The sequence below is a fragment of the Tauraco erythrolophus genome, chromosome 1 (assembly GCF_009769465.1).
Source record: "Tauraco erythrolophus isolate bTauEry1 chromosome 1, bTauEry1.pri, whole genome shotgun sequence".
NCBI lineage: Eukaryota > Metazoa > Chordata > Aves > Musophagiformes > Musophagidae > Tauraco > Tauraco erythrolophus.
Window position 1 is genome coordinate 67815917 of NC_141465.1, and position 19290 is coordinate 67835206.

The window sequence follows — 19290 nt, forward strand, 5'->3', positions numbered from 1 at the left end:
CGGCTGCGGTGGGGAAGGCGGCGGTGGTTGCAGCCGGGGATGCCGGTGCGGCGGCGGTGGCGGCAGCGGGGTCGCCGCCGTGAGGGGCCGCGCCGACCGGCAGGGAGGGCACTTGGTACCCCCCGGCGGGGCGGTTTGGTGTGCGGGGCCGGGGGGGTACAGAGCGTCCAGGCGAGCTCAGCTGCTCACCGCTGCCTCGTCTTCCTCCTGCTCCTCTCCTCCTCCTCCTCGTCCTCCCCCCGCCCTCCTCCGGCCCGGCGATCGGCGGCCCAGCCGTGCTGCTGCGCGCCCCGGAGGCTGCCCAGTTCCTGCGGCAGAGGCAGCGGCGAGCCTACCAGATCTTCGAGGAGACCAGGCAAGGGCACCTGGAGAGGGAATGCGTGGAGGAGCACTGCAGCAAGGAGGAGGCCCGGGAGGTGTTTGAGAACGACCCCGAGACGGTAAGGACGCAGGGCCGCCGCCGAGATTTCGGTGGGTTGTCCGGTTCTGCCCTCCCGCCCTCTCCCCATCCATCTGCGGCTGGATGCCAGCTGCCCGCGCAGTGGGGAAGCCGTTGGGAGGAGGAGGAGGAGGAAGCAGAACCATTAGCTGGGTGACTCGAAGCCACACGGTGTAACCAGCACTCAGCCCGTGCCGGGGCTGTGTCAGCACCGGCCGGTTAGAAATACCTCGGTGAGGACGGTCCGGGCGAGCGGCCCAGCCTGGCACCTGCTGTCATGACTGCTGTCTCTGGAGGGTGGAAGGGCCCTGTTCACCCGTGGCGTAAATCCGTGAAGCAAGACCAGTGCGCCGTAATGCCACGGCTTCTCTGTCTGGACACCCTACTGTTCCTCTTTCCTCCACCCTCCCATCCCATCTGTATTTAAAATCCTCTTAATGTTGTGGCATATGTCAGAGTAAGGGTTCCTCAGAATAAGTATGTCATAAACACATTTTAATCCTTTTGGGCCATATTCAGCTTGGTTAGCGTTTTGGAATCGGTAGGTTCGGGAACTGTCACTACGACAGCAGGAGAGCACGTGTATGGGAATGTGGTACTGCCGCACTTTTAACACTAAGTGTGGATTCAAACATTTACAGCCTGCACAGCGCAGGCAGAGCTGACTCTTCCAGTCTTCTCAAGGCTGACTTTCACTTAGTCTTCTCGCTTTGCACAGCATGTAGATGCAGTTGTGTTGCTTTACTAAGCTTGGCTTACTCTTCCAATTACTTTACACCTCCTCTCTACACTGTTTCAGAGAGACTGTTCTTATTGCGGACATTATCTGGCGTTGATTTAGCAGTGGGAAGTGGATTTTCTCAGTGTTCAAACCAAGGCTTGATATTGCACAGGGTGTTCCTGTTAATGGTGTGATACTCTAAGGAGAAGACAGGACACAAAGTGAGAGTGAGTGTGCGTGTGTGTACACAGGGACACATGCATCACAGGCAAGGGAGGGACTCATCTGCAGAGATGTTTTGTGTTTCAGTCAGACAAGTCTTGGCACGTGTGCTTCACTAGCAGGCTCAGCACTGGATGCACAGTGCAGTAGCTTGTTGTCACAAGGCAGTAGTAAGTATGGCAAAAACATAGTGAGGCCATCTTTTCTTTCTGACAATCTTTAATTCAGAGCTTAATATGGAGCGCTTGCCCAGGCAGTGTTCAAGGGTGCACTTATGTGTACGCGTAGTCACTTCTGCTTGCAGCAGTGTTTGCTTCTGTTCTGTAAAACTGAGCTAATACAGAATATGAATAATTGTAAAGTGGAGAGAGTGGCTGGCACAACTATTTCCGTATTCACTTTGAGTAACGTAACTTTAAGCACAGTATAAATATTCACTATATAGCAACAAATGCAGGAAAAATATCCCAAGCATATTTGTATATGTAGCATATATTTGTAGCATTCTGGAAAAAAGGTGATCTGAGGTCACCAGATTGGCTAACTGGCTTGTGGATAAGAAAGTAGCCAAAGGCAATGCATTGATAATCAGTTTAGAGTGTGGTAGACTGTGTAAATGTGTCAAGAGTTTTTAACAATACTCAGTACTTATTTTATATATTGAAAAAAATATACAGTTCTGCTGTAATGAAAATAGTGAAATCATTTTGGTTTAAAATCTTGCAATGTGTAACATAAATTCTATAAGATCCAGTCATGCCATTTAAGGATGTTTTGCAGGACAACGCAAACTTTCTGTCATTGCAAATGATTTTGATTTGGTGCATTTCCTTCGTTACTGCTGCTAACCCCTGAAGAAATATCACTAAGATTAGAGAAGCTTTAGGGTCAGTGCCCGCTTTCTTATTCTACATGTACTTCTGTGCCAAAGTACTGTATTTTATAATTCTTTTAGGTCTGCAGTGACATAAGATCCTACCTTTTCCGAGACTCAAAACTCCCAAAAGCTGTGAACTTGCTTGTTACATGCAGTATGTCCTGCTCTTTGCTGTTACTTTCCTTCAATTTGACTGGGAAGCCAGTGTGCCACCACCTGTCAGGGGCATTTATGGCCCTTCCTTTGCATTTTGCGATCAGTGTGTGACATGAGGGCAGCAGCTGCTGTTCAGAAGCAGTTCTCTAATGCATGGTGACAGAGGTCATGTATGCGGGCTGTCATTACTCTATGCATTGGTAGCCTTCAGTGCTTTGTAAGGCATAGATGATTACTCCTCTGGAAGTATCTGTGGATTTGATGGGCAGAGTATTTTCCTCATCTGCATTTTCACCTGACTTGGCATTTTTGCATCTTCTTAATATGCACCTGAGGTAATGGAAGTGTTTCTTAAATGCTAGGAAGTTGTCATGCTGTCATTTCACTGATGCTGCCTTGTGCGTCCTGTCCTGGTGATGGGCAGAAGAAGGAGGCTAGCTGAGACAGACCTGACTCAGCAAAGGTGGAAACTGTTGATAAAAAATGCCTAGCAGTTTGAGGAATTACAGTAACTGCAGTCATGCTTCAGCTCATCATCAGGCTGCAGCTGGTCCATGCTGCTAAAGTGAGGACTTTTTATTGACCAGGAAAATGTATGGATAACTGTTGACAGCTGATGTTTCCTTGTAGTTCAGGAAGGCTGATGTATTTGTCTCTGCCTGCTGAACCTAGATCTACTCACAGGTATTAACTACTTAGGTCATAGCAGAAAGAAACAGCTACAGCACTTTTTGCCCTGCGCTGAGCCCTGTGGCTAACCTTGTAGTTGGCAAGCTGTGAGGAGCACATCGGTGTGCTGCTGATCTAGGCTTTCATGTCTGTCCACATGTCCTGGGTTTTGTGCTTTAAAGCTCCAGATGAGCATGAGTGTAGGCATTTGGCTGTTTACTGTCCCATGGGAGCAATGGTCTTACAGCCTTGACAGCTGAAGGTTAGTCTGAGATTAGTTAATAGCTTGCTGCTTCTCTGTTCGACCTCAAGAAAGGCTTGCCATGTGAGCACAAAAGCGTTGTCTCTTCTCTGTCCCCCTCATCATATGATCTAATGAAATATATGAGTCTTCCTTACAAGCCTTTCTGTTCTTAGTTCTTCTATGGTCTTGCGAAGAGAATTTCAAGGCCTAGTTTCAAGACCTATGACTTAAAAGCTGCGATATGAAATTACGTTGACTGGTTCAATCAGACAGGTCCAGAAGTTCAGGTAAGATGAAGCCAGGCTGTAGTGTAGCTTATGCGATGCTTCCTAGGTAAAACCATAGCTTGATCCAGTCCATTACAACATCTAGACAAGAATAACATTTTACGGAAAAATACCTATTTACCAGACAGGCCAGTAAATAGGAATGAAACATCGTGTACCTATATCAAAGCATCCATTTTCTGTGCCTCCTACTGTTTCAGTGATCCGCTTTCCAAGGCAACATCTGCAAGCCGTCAGCAGAAGGTACACATTCTCTGAAACCTGAACGTGGGTGTTGCCACATGTGTGATTACTTACATCAACTTCTAAGAATAGTGTATTAGGTGGGGCTAAGTAGCCATTCATTTGCAGGCCAGTGCAGCTTTTGTCTTTTATGTTACGGAAAATAGAAACGTCAGCTCGCTCAAACTGGAGGAAGGAAGATCAATTGAAACATTTTTAGATTGGGTTTTTTTAGGATGCAGAACAAAACTCAGTCTGCACTATTTGTATGACTATACATGGTAAAAACAAGTGTGAGCTTAGGTTAATGAGTCTTGCAGCCTAGCTTTTTCATGAAGCTGATTATAACATCCTTAGATATTGCTGCAGAATTCTGGGATGGTTCCTGCTTTATAATTTCATTTAAGCTCGAGGTGCCGAACAGAAAAATGAAAAGATAATACGGTGAGAAAAAACACAAGGATGGAAAACACGTTCATGGGAGGTATGAGGACTGTTTCTAAACGTGATCTATTAAAAAGATATGCTAGGTGTGATAGATGGGATGAAGTTGCAAAATATCTTGGATATAGAGATAAGAATGTTATCTTATTTAAAATGTTGATGAGGCCTTATAAAAAGCAGCACCGCAGAAATATTTGACCTTAGTATGCAGTCAAGGTATTACAGCTTGTTAACTGTCTGATAAACTGCTCTGGAATTTGGTTGACCTGTTCTAAAAATGTTGTCATCCAAGCATGTAAAACAAAGGGCAGAAGGGGGTGTAGTTGCTGGTGTTCTTGAAAATGTTGGATTTCAGTAAAGAGTAAATTCAGCAAAAACGTGTCCTTGTGCAAGGAGTGTCTCTGCTTTGAACGGCTCAGCGTAGGGAAGGTCTTTGATTGCAGCCCCTTATCTTTTGGTACCATAGTTTATCAGTACAGCATCTATCACTGCACATCTTGCTTGCTGTTGTCCCTGCTGAAGAATTACCTGGTCTTTGTGCAGGTCACCATTGAAATTGCCGTGCTGAATACTTTGAAAGGTGTAAGGCCCACCAGAAAAGCTGACGTAGGTTGGCCTGGCCACCTGTGTTTTACCTTTTATGGATATGTCCCTCAGTAGAGCTCCATGGAAAGCCAGCTGGTTTTCATATGCGTGCAGGACGACTATCTGATTCACGGGCACGCACATGAAAAGTTCTCTTGGTTTTTGAGGGACTCGCATCCAAACTCCTCTTAAAATCTATGGCTTGTCAGATACACAAAACACTGTCAGAGAATCACAGGGTAACTCGAGCTGAGAGGGGCTCAGGAGGTCTCTAGTCCACTCTTAGCAAGAGCAGCAGGAAGACCAGACCAGGGTTTTGAGGCTTTTTGCAATCATGTCTTGAAAATTACTGATCTGAACAAAATATGCAGCAATGTCAGTATTCTTTCTGCTAGACTGGCTTTATCAAGAAGCTGAAATGCAGATGAAGCAATATATAGGGTGTGAAAATGGTCAGTTTGGTTGCGTTTTGTAGTTACTGGCTCATTGGATTTATTTCTTTATTTCTTCCATTATGTGACATGGTCATGATAACAAAGATGAGCTGCATGCATTGACTGGAGCCATCCAAACTTTACTCGGATGTTTCAGAAAGGGTGCTTGGCAGACAATATTTAGGTCTTATTTCTAAGAATAGCAAGGTAGATAGATACACACTTGTAAATACTAATCAGAAAAGTATGAAGGCATGTAGGGGGAGGAGAGGAGTTACTGGAAGAGTTAAGCAGTATAAAATTTCTCTGAGTAATTTAGTGAATGTTGTGTAGTCTAGACATGAAAAATACTGATATCATCTTTAAATACAGATGTCATCATCACTGTGTGGAATATTCCTTTCTAGATCCAGGCAAAAATACAGATTTACTTGCTGTGAAAATTCTTCTCAATGTAACAATTCGTTATGGCATTTTGGCAGGGTGCGGAGCAAGGGCTAGATTTATAGCTGTTTTAAATTTATGTATCTCTTCTTGTTGGTGCAGAATTCATCCAAGAGAGGCAAAGAGTTACTGGAGAACTCTGTGCTGATGATTTAACCTGCTTGGACTCAATATATGGAAGAATTGGATTCCCAGTCACAATGGTACCTGCTTAATAGATTTGAAGACAGAAAATACAGGGAAATTTAGACTTTTGTCCAGGAATGTCTTGAAGGAGAAAAGAAGGAAGTAGAAAAGTTTGAGTGCCACCTTATCACTCTTTACAACTACCTCAAAGGAGGTTGTAGTGAGGTGGATGGATGTCAGTCTCTTTTCCCAAATAACGAGTGAGAGAACGAGAGGAAACAGCCTCAAGTTGCGGCAGGGGAGCTTTAAATTGGCTATTGGGAAAAATTTATTCACCGAAAGGGTTGTCAGGCGTTGGAACAGGCTGTCCAGGGAAGTGATTGAGTCACCGTCCCTGGAGATATTTAAAAGACATGTAGATGTGGCACTTTCGGACATGGTTTAGTGGTAGAATTGGGAGTGCTAGGTTAGTGGTTGGCCTCAATGATCTTAAAGGTCTTTTCTAGCCTAAATGATTCTATGATTTTAGTATTCTATTACATATGCCACAGTGACATCCCAGCTCTCTACTGGGATGAGATCTGGGTGAGCACCAGTTGCTCTCCCTTCCCTTTCTTCCTTCTCCCTCTAGTTTCTTATAAAGGAAGCACAGGATGGGAGAGTGTCGTACCAGAATCCAATGGATCTAACTGATCTGGGAGACAAACAGGTTGGGACTGTGGAGCAGGATGCATCTGTCTACTTGGCGGTACAGACACAGCGTTTGTTTGTGGTGGTGGAGTTCAGTAGCAGGAGGGTGACAAAAATACTCTGACTTGCCTTCAAAGGCAGATCATACATTTATTAGCTAAATGCTGCTTTATTGAAAGTTATTGAGAAGGATGAGCAAAGTTTGCTGTTGGTGGAAGCGGACATAGCTCCATCAACTTTGCTGGACTCATGCCTACCTGATCTTTATCTGTTTCCATTTGTGCGAGTTTAGCCCAGAAGTTCAGAATAGACCTGGAAATACTGAAACACCGCATCATGAAAGTACTACACACTAAACCTCCTGTGCAGCAGGAGGAAGGAACAAGAGAAAACAAATATGGCAAATATTATACTGAGGGGCTGCTTGAAGATAGGATGGAAAAAGATGCTAAGAATGATAAATTGAAGCAGGGGGATTATACAGGTTTGGATCAAGATGGAAGACAATCGAAAAAGCAGATAAAGTTGAGTCAGTTTTCTAGAGGAATACAGCAGGTTTTAATACATATGCGAGAGGGAGAAGAGCCAATTAAAAATCAAGAAAACAGTTTTATGGCTATGGACTCATTGTCTTTTTAAATTAAGAAAGAAGAGGAGCAGCCTACTGGGAATTAATACAGTTTGTTAGTACAACTGTATGAGAATCAGGTAAGAGAAACATTGAATCTATATAAATTGGCCATTGTGGTTCATATGCACTCCAAACTCTAGGTGAACTTAATGAATTGCAAGCAATTACTTTCCCAAAAGTATGAAGAACAATGATGGAACTAGCATCAGAGATTTAGACGAAACTGAGAAGGAACATAGCAGGGAGGTTTAATTTCCCTCTACTCACATTACCATCTTTTCAGGCTTTGGCTTCACATTTGGGAGCTCAGCTGATCTGGTTGGTGTAAGCAACCCCCTTGCCTATTCTGTTCACCCTTCCTGCACAGCAATTTGTGCAACTGCATGGGCCAATTTAAGGAACCTATCTAAAGAAAAGTAGTCTGGGGAGAAAAATGATCATTTTGCAGCTGGATCAGTTCCCTGGTCCAGTTCACCATGCGGCTTCACAAAGGGTCGCACCGACACATTGCAAATGACACTGTAGGTTTAGGATGGGGAAGACCAGGTGCAAGGGGGGAAGCAGAAAGGGAGAAAGGGTCGTCACAGCTCATGCTGTCGAAGAAGGGAATGAATAACCAAGCCTTGGAGAATCTGATGGAAGTTTGTCTGCAGGTCTTCCTTCCATACCTGTACCTTCCTCACTGCTTTGTTATGATCTCCTGTTCTAGAGGTTTTCCACGCATGCACATGTCTGTGGGGAAGTTTTCTTATTTATGGTTTTGGATTTCTTCCTGTTCCTTTGAGCATCAGCAGTGGGACGTAGAGGAAGAGCAAAGTTGGAAAGTAAGGAGGATACCCAGGGAGGGGGACAAGTGTCGGTGTTTTCTTCACTCTGCACACCTAGCTGGACAGAAGGGCATGTAAATGAAGAGGTAAAAGGAGAATGGGTTGTACTCGCACTGTACAAAATCGTGTGTCCAGAGAGCTACCAAGTTTGGTAGCTGGAACAGGGAGTCCTAGTTCAATTCCATAAAACATTTAGGACAGGAACAAAAACCCCAAAGTTACTTAGTTGTTAAAATAATGAACAGGTAAGTATGAGATCAGATTCTGTCACAAGGGCCTTGTGTTGTCTCAGATGTCACTTCCCTGTTCCTTGCTTGCCTGGCCCCTCTGAGGCCAAATCCAGTGATGCCTCAGAGTGGCTGTTTCTGGGAGTTGCAACCTCTGCAGGGAAGCAAAATCCTAAGAAACAATATCATTAGATTACAGGAAGGGGAAAATTAAAGTATTTCTTCACTTCAGTGGATAAATGTTACAGAGCCTATAAGAGAGATCACAAACAGTTAAATTATGTTGGATGGGATATATAATCTGTTCTGTTTTAAATACAGCTGAAATAATTGCAGAGTAATGACACAATACAGGATGTTGAAGGGAGATGGCCTTTTACTTATGCTAGGTGTTTTGTCAGATCCTCATTTGGTTAATTTGACTTAACTTTCTAAGTGAGTGTTAATTTGACTTAACTTTCTAAGTGAGTGTTAATTTAGCCACCCATACAAGTGCTGTAACTATCACGAGTAAGGATTCAAACAAGCGACACCGAGTGAAGATTATCTATTATCTATTATTCTGTTATCAAATTGGGATCCTCTTTTCAAATCGCACATTAATACGGCTGGAGGGAAAGTAGCCTGTCAGTCCTGAAGCAGTGGAGGAAACCTCAAGGCATTCGTGTTTGGATTGCATTAAGAATAACTTAAAAGCGCGTGCGGCCAACTCATTGGAATCTCTATGGATGATTTTTGTTGGAGTGTTTGGCCCTTGGCATCAGTTACATCCATTTCACACCATTGCTGTCCAATCAAACCCTGCCTCGAGCTGCATATAGAAATCATCCTTTTGTGCCCCCTACATCTTCACAAATGTAAAGTATCTGTGTTTGGTTTGACTGTGACATACAGGACTCTTTTTTTTTTTTTACATTCTTTCCTTTCATTACTTTTTCCCTGTAATTGTGCCTTCTTGTCATCAGTGGGTTTTTCCTCAATGCAGAGCAACACCTTTTGCTGAAGTGGCACCTCAGTATGCTGTTGGGAAATAGTCTTGCCCCTCGAGACAGGGTAAGGGAAGCTATGACAGTAGACTGGTTTTGTTTCCAGTCTTCAGGATTCTGCAGAGATGCCTAGTCTCTATGAAATGGGTGGTGCTGGAGAGAGTGGTCTTGAATGCTTCTTCTTTGGAAGGATGAACAACTCAGTGGAAGGGGCTGTCACAGTCTTTGTGCAGCAGAATAGCTGGACAATGAAATGGATACTCTGCAAACAGAGACAAAATCTAAATGCTACCCTAAACAACAGTAACTGAGGTGGTAGGAGTTGAGACTTCGAGGCTGCTTTTGGCTTGTAGCAAGACGCGCTTCCTTCTCTAAAGCCTCACTTGCCAAATTGTGCAGAGAAGTTCTCTGTGGTCCTTGCATGGAGAATGCAGATGGCCCCAAAGCAAAATAGGAAGCAAACTAACCTGGCTTGAGTATGGAGTTCCTCACAATGAGAAGGAAAGCTTGTGCAAACAACATGGCATTGATTTGAGTGTAGGTCTACAACTACAGGTTCTATACATTACAAATTCTGAATTGTAGGAGTGTTTAATTACATTGTATGGGAGGAAGGCCTAATCATTCAGCATGGGATTTGCTATGCATCAAAAGCCTAGGGCTGAGTTTAAAAAAATGCAGAGAGCTCTTGAGCATTCATGAGTTTTGCATTCTCAGGTTGTAACAGGCATACAATTGTTGATACAAAAGCAAACCCAAGTCAAACACTAAATTATAGCCAATCATGGTAGCGGCCATTTCTTTGCAAGGCTAGTGCAAGCCCATAGTGTGGAAACATAAAATACATTTATAACTGAGGAGGTCAGGGCATACACAAGATAGACATTCAGTCCTGAAGGAAAGGGGAAAAGGGAGAGTCATTATATGGAATGAGAAAAGGGCATGATGTGGGAGCTGTTGCTGCTCACTAAGAGGTAACTAGGTAACTAAGAAAGTGCTTTTTAGAAATTACCATTGCTAATACAAGTCTGTGAGATTCTCCAATGTTAGCAGTGTTGCAGTCATGGAATTGCAGAATCGGGATGGTTGAGGTTGGAGGTCATCTCTGGAGGTCATCTGGTCCAACCCCCCTGCTCAGACAGGGCCACTAAGAGCCAGTTGGCTGGGAACATGAACAGTCCTTCTGTAGACTACGTCTTTTATCTGCTACCACTACAGCTCAAACACGATTTCTATTAGATTCAGTGCTGACCAGGCTTACCTGACGTAGTACTCAAGCAAAACAAACAGAAGCAGTAGGCAGGCCCTTTTGGCTGAGGTTTCCAGTTTTGCCAGTTACTTTAAGCAACAGTGAGAACATTTTCCTGGTGTAGACAGGGTCATTGTTATGTTTTCAGAAGGGCTATTTTTATACAGTGACTCATATTAATGCCTGTTCTGATTTCATGTTCTTCCATCTTCCCTAAAAATGCAGCGGGATTAACGCGTAACCGGTATAATTTCACTAGCTTCTGGATTTTACCACTAAGGGAGAGTTTGGCCATAGAGTTGAAAATAGAAGGTGACCCCAGTCACATCGTAGGTTTCCTTTGGCAGGGAAGCTGGCATAGGTACTTCTGCCCCTTCAACTCCATAGCCCTGCTACGAATTCTTACCTTCATGTTGCTGTTCTTCTCAGTTGTTTCAATGCAGAGTATTGTGGAAGTGGCTCCATGCAAACTATTCTTAACTATTTCACTGCAACCATTAACATTTGGAAGAAAAAACAGATATAAAAGTGAACAACCTGCCGTTTGGGGGCAGGGAAATGTGTGTTTGGTTTGGGTTTTATGAGGACACTTTTAAACTTAGGCTCTCTTTTCACTTTAGATGTCCACACTGAGTGTTGTAGTGGCTGTGTTGTAAGGGTAGGAATGGATGTAGGTGAGAGAGGAACTTCTTAACCCCATGAAAAAGTGTTTGGTGTCACTCTACCCTGAAGTAAAAGCACACACTCTTAGGTCTTGCACTACTGTAGTGGAAACCAATAATTGTGTTTAATGCATCAAAAGACTTCCTTCCAGTATGTTCGTGTGTTTGTGTGGAAGGAGTAGGGGCTGCCAAGCTTAAATCTTTTCTGTTAAAGCACAGCTCTGTCTCCTGGACAGAGAAAACGGTCTCTTGAACTGAACTGAAATAAGCAAGCCAGGACCTGCCTGGAGGGACTGGCCTCATGCCATTCTTCCCACTTCACTGGAAGGGTGGAGACTTGTAGATGTGAGGCACTTCCCAGTCTCTCCCGTTTCTTCCTCTTTACCTGACATCTCTACTGAGCTGTACTTCTGGTGGCACACGATGTATGGTGTGTAACTTAGATGACATGCCGGTCTGCAGGCTGCGGGTGTCCTGGTGCCAGGACTTTGACTGTTGAAGCTTCTGGCATCCCAGTCGAACTGGTTGGTAGGCGGGAACTGGACAGACAGAAAGTGTGTTGGGTCAAGAGAAGGAGGAGTGGAAATGCAGTAAGGTTTTCTCAGTAGGAGCAGACACAGAGGTTGGAATTGTTGAAACTACGTTTGTGAAGGTTGATCTCTTGTGGAGGTTGGTGCTTCTGCAAGATATTGTCTTCCTCTTGCATGCATGGGGACGTTACTACTGGACAGATTGGTTAGAAAGCTTGGAGAGATCAGTGTCTGTACAGCAGCCTATCCAGAGGATGTTTATGTCCACTATGTATTTATTTATAGCTTTTTATGTAAAAAAGCCCATTGCTCCTTCCTTTATTTTCAACAGTAATTAGGAAAGCAAATCCAAAGGGGAAGTGCTGATGACATTTAAATATTGACTTCTTTTACCAGAGTCCAGGCTGAAAATTTAACACTTAACTGTAATTCTGTGGTGACTTTTGCTACCACAGTGTTCACAGTTAAATAACCCCCATGCTTTTTGATCCTGAATCAGTGAATGCTCGGTGGCTTTCTGGACGGTGAGATATTTGGTGAGCCTGAAACTTAAGGTGACTAGCTGAGAAATCAGCAAAGTAGTGACAGAGAATCTTTGCTAACTGCTTGTTAGCAAGCCTCAAAGCATGTCTCTTGGTATTTTTATTGGATCCTGAAAGTACAGTTGAAGACTTCTGGTGGAGGGAAGATGAGTCTTAGACTTTTCAGAGGTACCTGATTCGGTATAGGGCTTTCATCTTCCCTGACATCTGTGGGTCATTAAGACTTAGTACAGTGCAGAAGACTGAAAGGGCACTGTACAGTTGAGTGTTCACACGAGAAATAATTTGTATCTGTCTGTCTTTCTGTGCAGGTTAGGCACCACTTGAATTTTTAACTGGGAAAACTCGTCAGTGGTTTTTCAAAATGGACTGCTACTTTCAGTTTAAGCAAATTCCTTTTCTCAAGGTGGAAGATCATTCGCCCTTCATTCTTGATTAATCTTTTAGCTGAATGGAAATACGTTATCGTTGTAGTACCAGAAGCCTTTTGTAAGGAAAATTGATTACAGAGAAAAATAAAAAGGTAATCATGCAAGAATAAGGCATGTTAGAACCTGGAATCACATTGCTTTATTTTAGAATGGTTTTATCAGCAGATCCTGTAGAACTGGAAAAGTGCTACTGATCAGCAAGTAGTTTTGTATAACATAAGCAAACAAGGGAGATGAGGAAGGAGGGTTAAATTTATATTGATAGCCTCCTGTTGAAATCACTTACCTCTGTCATGTGCCTGTGAAATGAAGCTTATGGTGGTACAATGTCTTGAAGTTTCACTTTTCTGCTGTTGAACTGGCATTGAATCAACATACAGTCAGTTTTCATTTGGAAGGTTATTTGTGCAATGAAAATAACTAGCTACGTTAATCTTTCATTCAAAACTAAACTCTATTCAAATTCTCTAGCACTCAACTCATTCATCAGAGGTCAAGGAGAAAATGAAGTTTTGTGCCTTTGCCATCACTGATGTGGAGCAATTAGGCTGGTGTCTGTGAATATGAAAGCTTCTATTTCTTGTCCTCTGAGTGCAGAAAATCTTGTTCTTGCCAGTGTCTGGATTATCCTGTTGGTGGTTAAATACAGATGTACATTCTTGTGATGTATATTGAATAAAGGAGTAATAATGAAAAAAATCATTGGAATATTTCACCACAAGCCGCTGTCTGTCCTGGAGGTCTGGCTGAAGTTCAGTTTGTGGTTATAGCACAGCTGGGCACTCATTTTTACTTTTATTTTGACTGTATTTGTTTGACTTATCTTTTCCAAAACTAAACCTTAAAAAAAAAAAAGAGGGAAAGGGGACCGTAGTGAGTTCTGAGCTCCTCACTCTGTTGACCTGAAGAGATAATGCAAAGCTCAACTCCAAAAGAAGCCAAGCCTATTACCCTCATGTCAGAACTGAAAATTAGAGTAAGTGTAAGCTACTACTTCTACTTCTTTATTGATGCTTTCATGATTTAGGCTGAATATTTATGCGGTGCATTTCAGTTACTGGAGCATATTTGCCAGAAGTGATTGATTATTCTGGTGAATGACAGCAATGCAAAACTTCTAGTTTGCATGGCCTTGTCAATCAATTGATTGCATTAGACAATCCAGGTCAATTTGAATCACGGTGTGTGCCTGTTTCTGTTCTATGTATATCTGTATATACGCACAAGTTTATCCAAACATCTGTAATAAGAGTAGAAAATAAAATAGTTTCTAATCTTGCACATTGTGTAGATCAAATTAATTTCGTAGAATACAGAATAGTTACCATCCCAATCTCACTGCAAATACAGTATTATATTAAAATTGTTCATATTGTATGAAAGAGAATCATACTATGCATATGCTTTCGTAATTAGCTGAGAAATTATTTAACAAAAAAGTTAAGTACTGATACAATCCACAAGTTTTCCCTCATTGTACGCCCCAATTACAATTTTAACAGCACTTGAACTAGTGGCATACACTTGATTATGAAATCCAGTATGAAGAGAAGTTGGAAAGAAATCCTCTTTCCTGGCCATGTTTGTTTTTGGTTTTGTAAGAATGTAGTTTAATGATCGGTTTAGGCCCATCTCCCACCATTCCATGCAGCACAGCTGCGTTTTCCTGCTGTTTGTCTGTGTTGGTGCAAGCAGTTGTGCAGCTAGCAAGGTCTCATGAGGCTGGATTTTTTCTGACATACAAGGTTAAATCCACATCCCATCAGCAAACCACTGCTCTCGCCGTATGGCTGCGCTCTGTTGACGCAAGGTAGGGAACAGTAACGTGCGGCCGTGTACCACGAGAGGGGTGGGAATGCCTTTTGCAGTCCAGTTTTAGATGAATGAAAGTCTCCTTTCCCCTCACTTGCAAACTTTTGGCGTTCTCTTCTTTGCGTGGGCAGTCTCCGCGATGAGATGTAGTGGGCAGTATGGCAGAGGCATAGGGTGCTCATTGTTCTGAGAGCAAAGAGTACCCTTTTATTTTAGTGGCTAGGGTGTTCGGGTGCTGCCCGTGTCATACATCAGCAGAAGGTCGAGGAGGAGGCACTGGGTGACTAAATGTTTCTATACTTTCTCTCTGGGCTTTTGTCCCTAAACTCCTCTTCCTTCCCCTACCTTATGCCACCATCAACACCTTTACGTCTTGGATAGAGGGTAAGTGGCTTCATGCTCATCCACTGCCACTTACCAGGTCAGCTGTTGTCAAAAAATACCTTGAGACTAGAGCTGATGTTTCTTTCCTTTTCAAAAGACAAAATGCACGTACGATACTGTGCTGCTTCTGGCTCTGAATAAAAAGAAATGAAGATGTTTGTGTTTGGACCTTGTTAAACAACTGCCATGCAGGACTGCCATATTAACAGCAGCTGTTAAATAGTATGACAATAGAAGCAAATATTATTCAATAAATCTTTGCTTTTTTTTTTTTCTTCCCCTCCTACAGGAATATTTTTACCCGAAATACTTGGGTGAGTTGCAGCTTTTACTTTTGCTTTGTGGTAGTGCTGATATGTGATGCCTAACACTGGAACTTGTCACAGCTGAAGTCTCTGCTAAGGAAAGTGATGGAAATGTGATTGCAGTAAATATGGATTTCTAACTTTTAAGATAGACTGTACGTGCCTCGTGCCTTATGTGATTTTTGTTTTTTACTTCTGTATACATTTACATACAGGGATCCTTTATGTGTTTTCTGCATATTAAAATGTCGATGTTGCATTTATAACTGTAGCTTGCAGCAATAGTAAATAGTTTGAACTCTTCTACCTTTTCCCCTTCTTAATTTTCTATTAATTAATTTCCTTATTAAAAAAATAAAAGTGCCTTTATTGATTGATGCACTGGCTTATTCTATTGACTGTATCATAGTCATGGCATCGTATTATTTTCTACTTGTGTTTAATATGTAGTACTTAAACTCACAAATGCCAACAGTTTTAGAAAACTCCATGTGCTTTTTAGATTTTTTTAAAGAGATTTAGTAGGTTGAATTTGAGTAGCTACTAACATACTTTTAGAATGATAGTAGCATCTGGTAAAGCGATCATCCTCTTCAGATGACTTATAACTCTACTGTACATCAGAGCTAAAAAATTTTGATGAACTTAAGAATTTTAAGGCATCTGAACAGATTTTGCATCCACACTCCAGATCCTTGCTTAATGAATTGGCAGGCCAGGTGTGATTTTACGTGCTTTGAACATCTGCCATGTCACCATTATAATAATACCAATTTCATTTTCTGTTCTTCAGCTTGTATTCAGAAATATGGGTCGCCGTATACAAGAAGTCCAGATTTCCTTACATGCGTTCATAGTAAGCATTTTTGTTTTGTATATTGTAGTTAAATGTTCTCTCATGTTACCTGAAGGAGTGGAACTAGATCAGCCATCTACATTTTTTAGAGTGATATAGGACCGGCCTTCCTTTCCTCTAGGCTTGAGGCTGTCTATTGCTCGTCCTATCTGAGCAACAAAACAAGGCCTTTTCTCTTTTGTAATCTATTGCCATCTCACTGCCATCTTTCAGTACTTTGGTATTTTATGATGCAAGACATTTCTTTCCCCACCAGTTTCCCAAGGTCTGAATAATCTGAGAAGCAAGAGGGACAAGAAATAGGATTTACCAGAAGGTTGTACACTATGCTTGGCCTTTTATTTTCTCTTTTCTCGAATGCTAACTTTGGCTTGCCTCTGTTAAGGAACCTCAAAAAATGCTTATAGTCAAACCCAGGCTTGTGTCAAACCTCTTTAGAATAAGAAGATCGGTTTCACGCATCACATGACTGTGCTTTAAATATTACAACCTTTAAAAATTCAAATCAATTTGGAAGTCAACCCAATATCTGTGTAGGAAGAGAGGGGGTATTTGTTCGTCACTAACACTAGAGATCAGAATTTGATTAACTCTTCTAATACCTTCCCAGTTCCCTCTTGAAGCTTAATAGTGCTAAAGGTATAAAGCTGCATAAATATTCTAAATATGTTCTGGGAGCAGCTCAGTTCAAATGGGGAGAGAATCATATGTGTGTATATTTATTTTCATTTTTACTCCTGTGATTGAGTCTCTTACTGTGATCAACTTTGATTAGTCATGTGTTCATACCAGTTCTACCAACGCGGGATCAGGATTTAGTTGAGCTTTCACATTTGTAAACTGCATTACAGCAGCCATTTTTGAGGAGTGAATTCCAACATTTAGAACTGGTATGTCAAGACCTTCCCTGATACAATGCAGCAGTATCACTTATGGATGTCAGAGTCCTCTGAACTGGGAATTCTCGGACCTGTGGTACCCATGCCAGCTAGTTCAAAGTGGGATGTGAGGTTGAATGCTTCCTTTTGCGTATGTGTGTGGCATGGCAGAGAGGCGAGAGTTCCTGCTGAAAATGGTGGTATCAGCTGGGAACGCTTATTCCAAACAGCTAATAGTGTTTCATAGAATCATAGAATGGTTAGGGTTGGAAGGGACCTCAAAAATCATCTAGTTCCAACCCCCCCTGCCATGGGCAGGGACACCCTCCACTACACCAGGTTGCTCAAAGCCTCATCCAACCTGGCCTTGAACACTTCCAGGGATGGGGCATCTACAACTTCTCTGGGCAACCTGTTCCACTGCCTCACCACCCTCTGAGTGAAAAATTTCTTCCTTATATCTAATCTAAATCTGCCCTCTTTCAGTTTAAATCCATTGCCCCTTGTCCTATCGCTACATGCCCTTGTAAAAAGCCCCTTCCCAGCTTTCCTGTAGGCCCCCTTTAAGTACTGGAAGGCTGCTGTAAGGTCACCCTGGAGCCTTCTCTTCTCCAGGCTGAACAGCCCCAACTCTCAGCCTGTCTTCATAGCAGAGGTGTTCCAGCCCTTGGATCATCTTTGTGGCCCTTCTATGGACCCGCTCCAGCAGCTTCCATGTCCTTCTTGTGCTGGGGACTCCAGAGCTGAACACAGTATTCCAGGTGGGGTCTCACGAGAGCAGAGTAGAGGGGCAGAATCACCTCCCTTGACCTGCTGGCTTCTCATGTTGAGCTTCTCATCCACCACCACTCCCAAGTCCTTTTCCTCAGGGCTGCTCTCAATCCATTCTCCGCCCAGCCTGTACTTGTGCTTGGGATTGCCCCGACCCATGTGCAGGACCTTGCACTTGGCCTTGTTGAACTTCATGAGGTTCTCACAGACCCACCTCTCCAGCCTGTCAAGGTCCCTCTGGATGGCATCCCTTCCCTCCAGCGTGTCCACAACACCACACAGCATGGTGTCATCTGCAAACTTGCTGAGGGTGCACTTGATCCCACTGTCCATGTCACCAACAAAGATGTTAATGTTTCAGAAATGCAAGTCTAAACGGTAGTGATGAAAAAATCTGGAAAAGTAAAAGCTGAATAACTGTTTTTAGGGATTTTTGCCCATTGTAGATGCAGTGGTTTGGAAATAAAATGACAATATTTTCCCCCATTTAAATATTAAAATGTTTTTAAATGGCTGAGTTTCAGCTAGCCATTGTCAATTCACAGGAGAAGTAATGGAGAAGGAGCCTGAAATGCGCTTGGAAGAATGACAAGCTTTGTGCTTGGCCAGTTCCAGTGTGCCTCTTAATTTTTCACAGATTCTGCCAAAAGGCTATGTAGCTCCGTGGGGTTGTGCCTGCAAAACGCATTTAGATTTTGTTTCTTAAAAGTCCTTCTTCTCTCAAAACAAGGTAGTGGAAGGCTTTTAATCTGGCATACAAAGACATTGCACAACCCAGGGACTGGAAGGTAATTAACTAGACTAGTTTATACTGGAAATAAGGTGCAAATTTTAACTGGGACAGTGATTGGATAGCTTAGGGGTGCGTTTGGGCGTTCTCAGTTTCAAAAGATTTTTATATCAGGGTTACAGGTAGGGTTCAGCTCTGGATTCAGAGAGGTAGATAAAGGTAGATGCACCTATTTCCAGCATAGGTGCCTCCATGAGCAGTATTCCCATCACAGTGGAGAGTTAACCTGCAGTCAGTGATTCTAGAGCGATTCCACTGACCAAACTGCCTCTGCTCTGGGGAAGAGCTGAATCACCCTACGGACTCTGTTTATCATACTGACTAGTTTATCTGTTTATCCACTGACTGCAATGAGAATTTAAGACAATCACTTCGCAGGTAGATGCTTGCCTTACTCTTAAGATACCTGTACTTTGGTCTGCAGATCTGGATCTTTTTCTAAAAGAGATCCTGTAGGTCAGCTAGGAAACCGCATATCCTGGGCTGCATCAAAAGAAGTGTGGCCAGCAGGTCGAGGGAGGTGATTCTGCTCCTCTACTCTGCTCTCGTGAGACCCCACCTGGAATACCGCATTCAGCTGTGGAGTCCCCAACGCAAGAAGGACAAGGAGCTGTTGGAGTGGGTCCAGAGGAGGGGCATGAAGATGATCCGAGGGCTGGAGCACCTCTGCTATGAAGACAGGCTGAGAGAGTTGGGGCTATTCAGTCTGGAGAAGAGAAGGCTCCGGGGTGATCTTATTGCAGCCTTCCAGTACTTAAAGGGGGCCTACAGGAAAGCTGGGAAGGGGCTTTTTACAAGGGCGTGTAGCGATAGGACAAGGGGCAATGGATTTAAACTGAAAGAGGGGAG

At 43.0% G+C, this 19290-nt stretch overlaps 1 protein-coding gene across 2 annotated transcripts in view; it reads left to right on the forward strand.

The window, feature by feature from the left end:
* Positions 1 to 19290, forward strand: part of GAS6 (growth arrest specific 6) — a 43420-nt gene that overhangs the window by 212 nt on the left and 23918 nt on the right. For both annotated transcript variants that reach the window (XM_086610722.1, XM_086610726.1), the window contains exons 2-4: positions 274 to 440; positions 15131 to 15155; positions 15940 to 16002. In XM_086610722.1, the coding sequence (XP_086466848.1) occupies positions 274 to 440; positions 15131 to 15155; positions 15940 to 16002 (255 nt within the window). The remainder of the gene's footprint in view (positions 1 to 273; positions 441 to 15130; positions 15156 to 15939; positions 16003 to 19290) is intronic.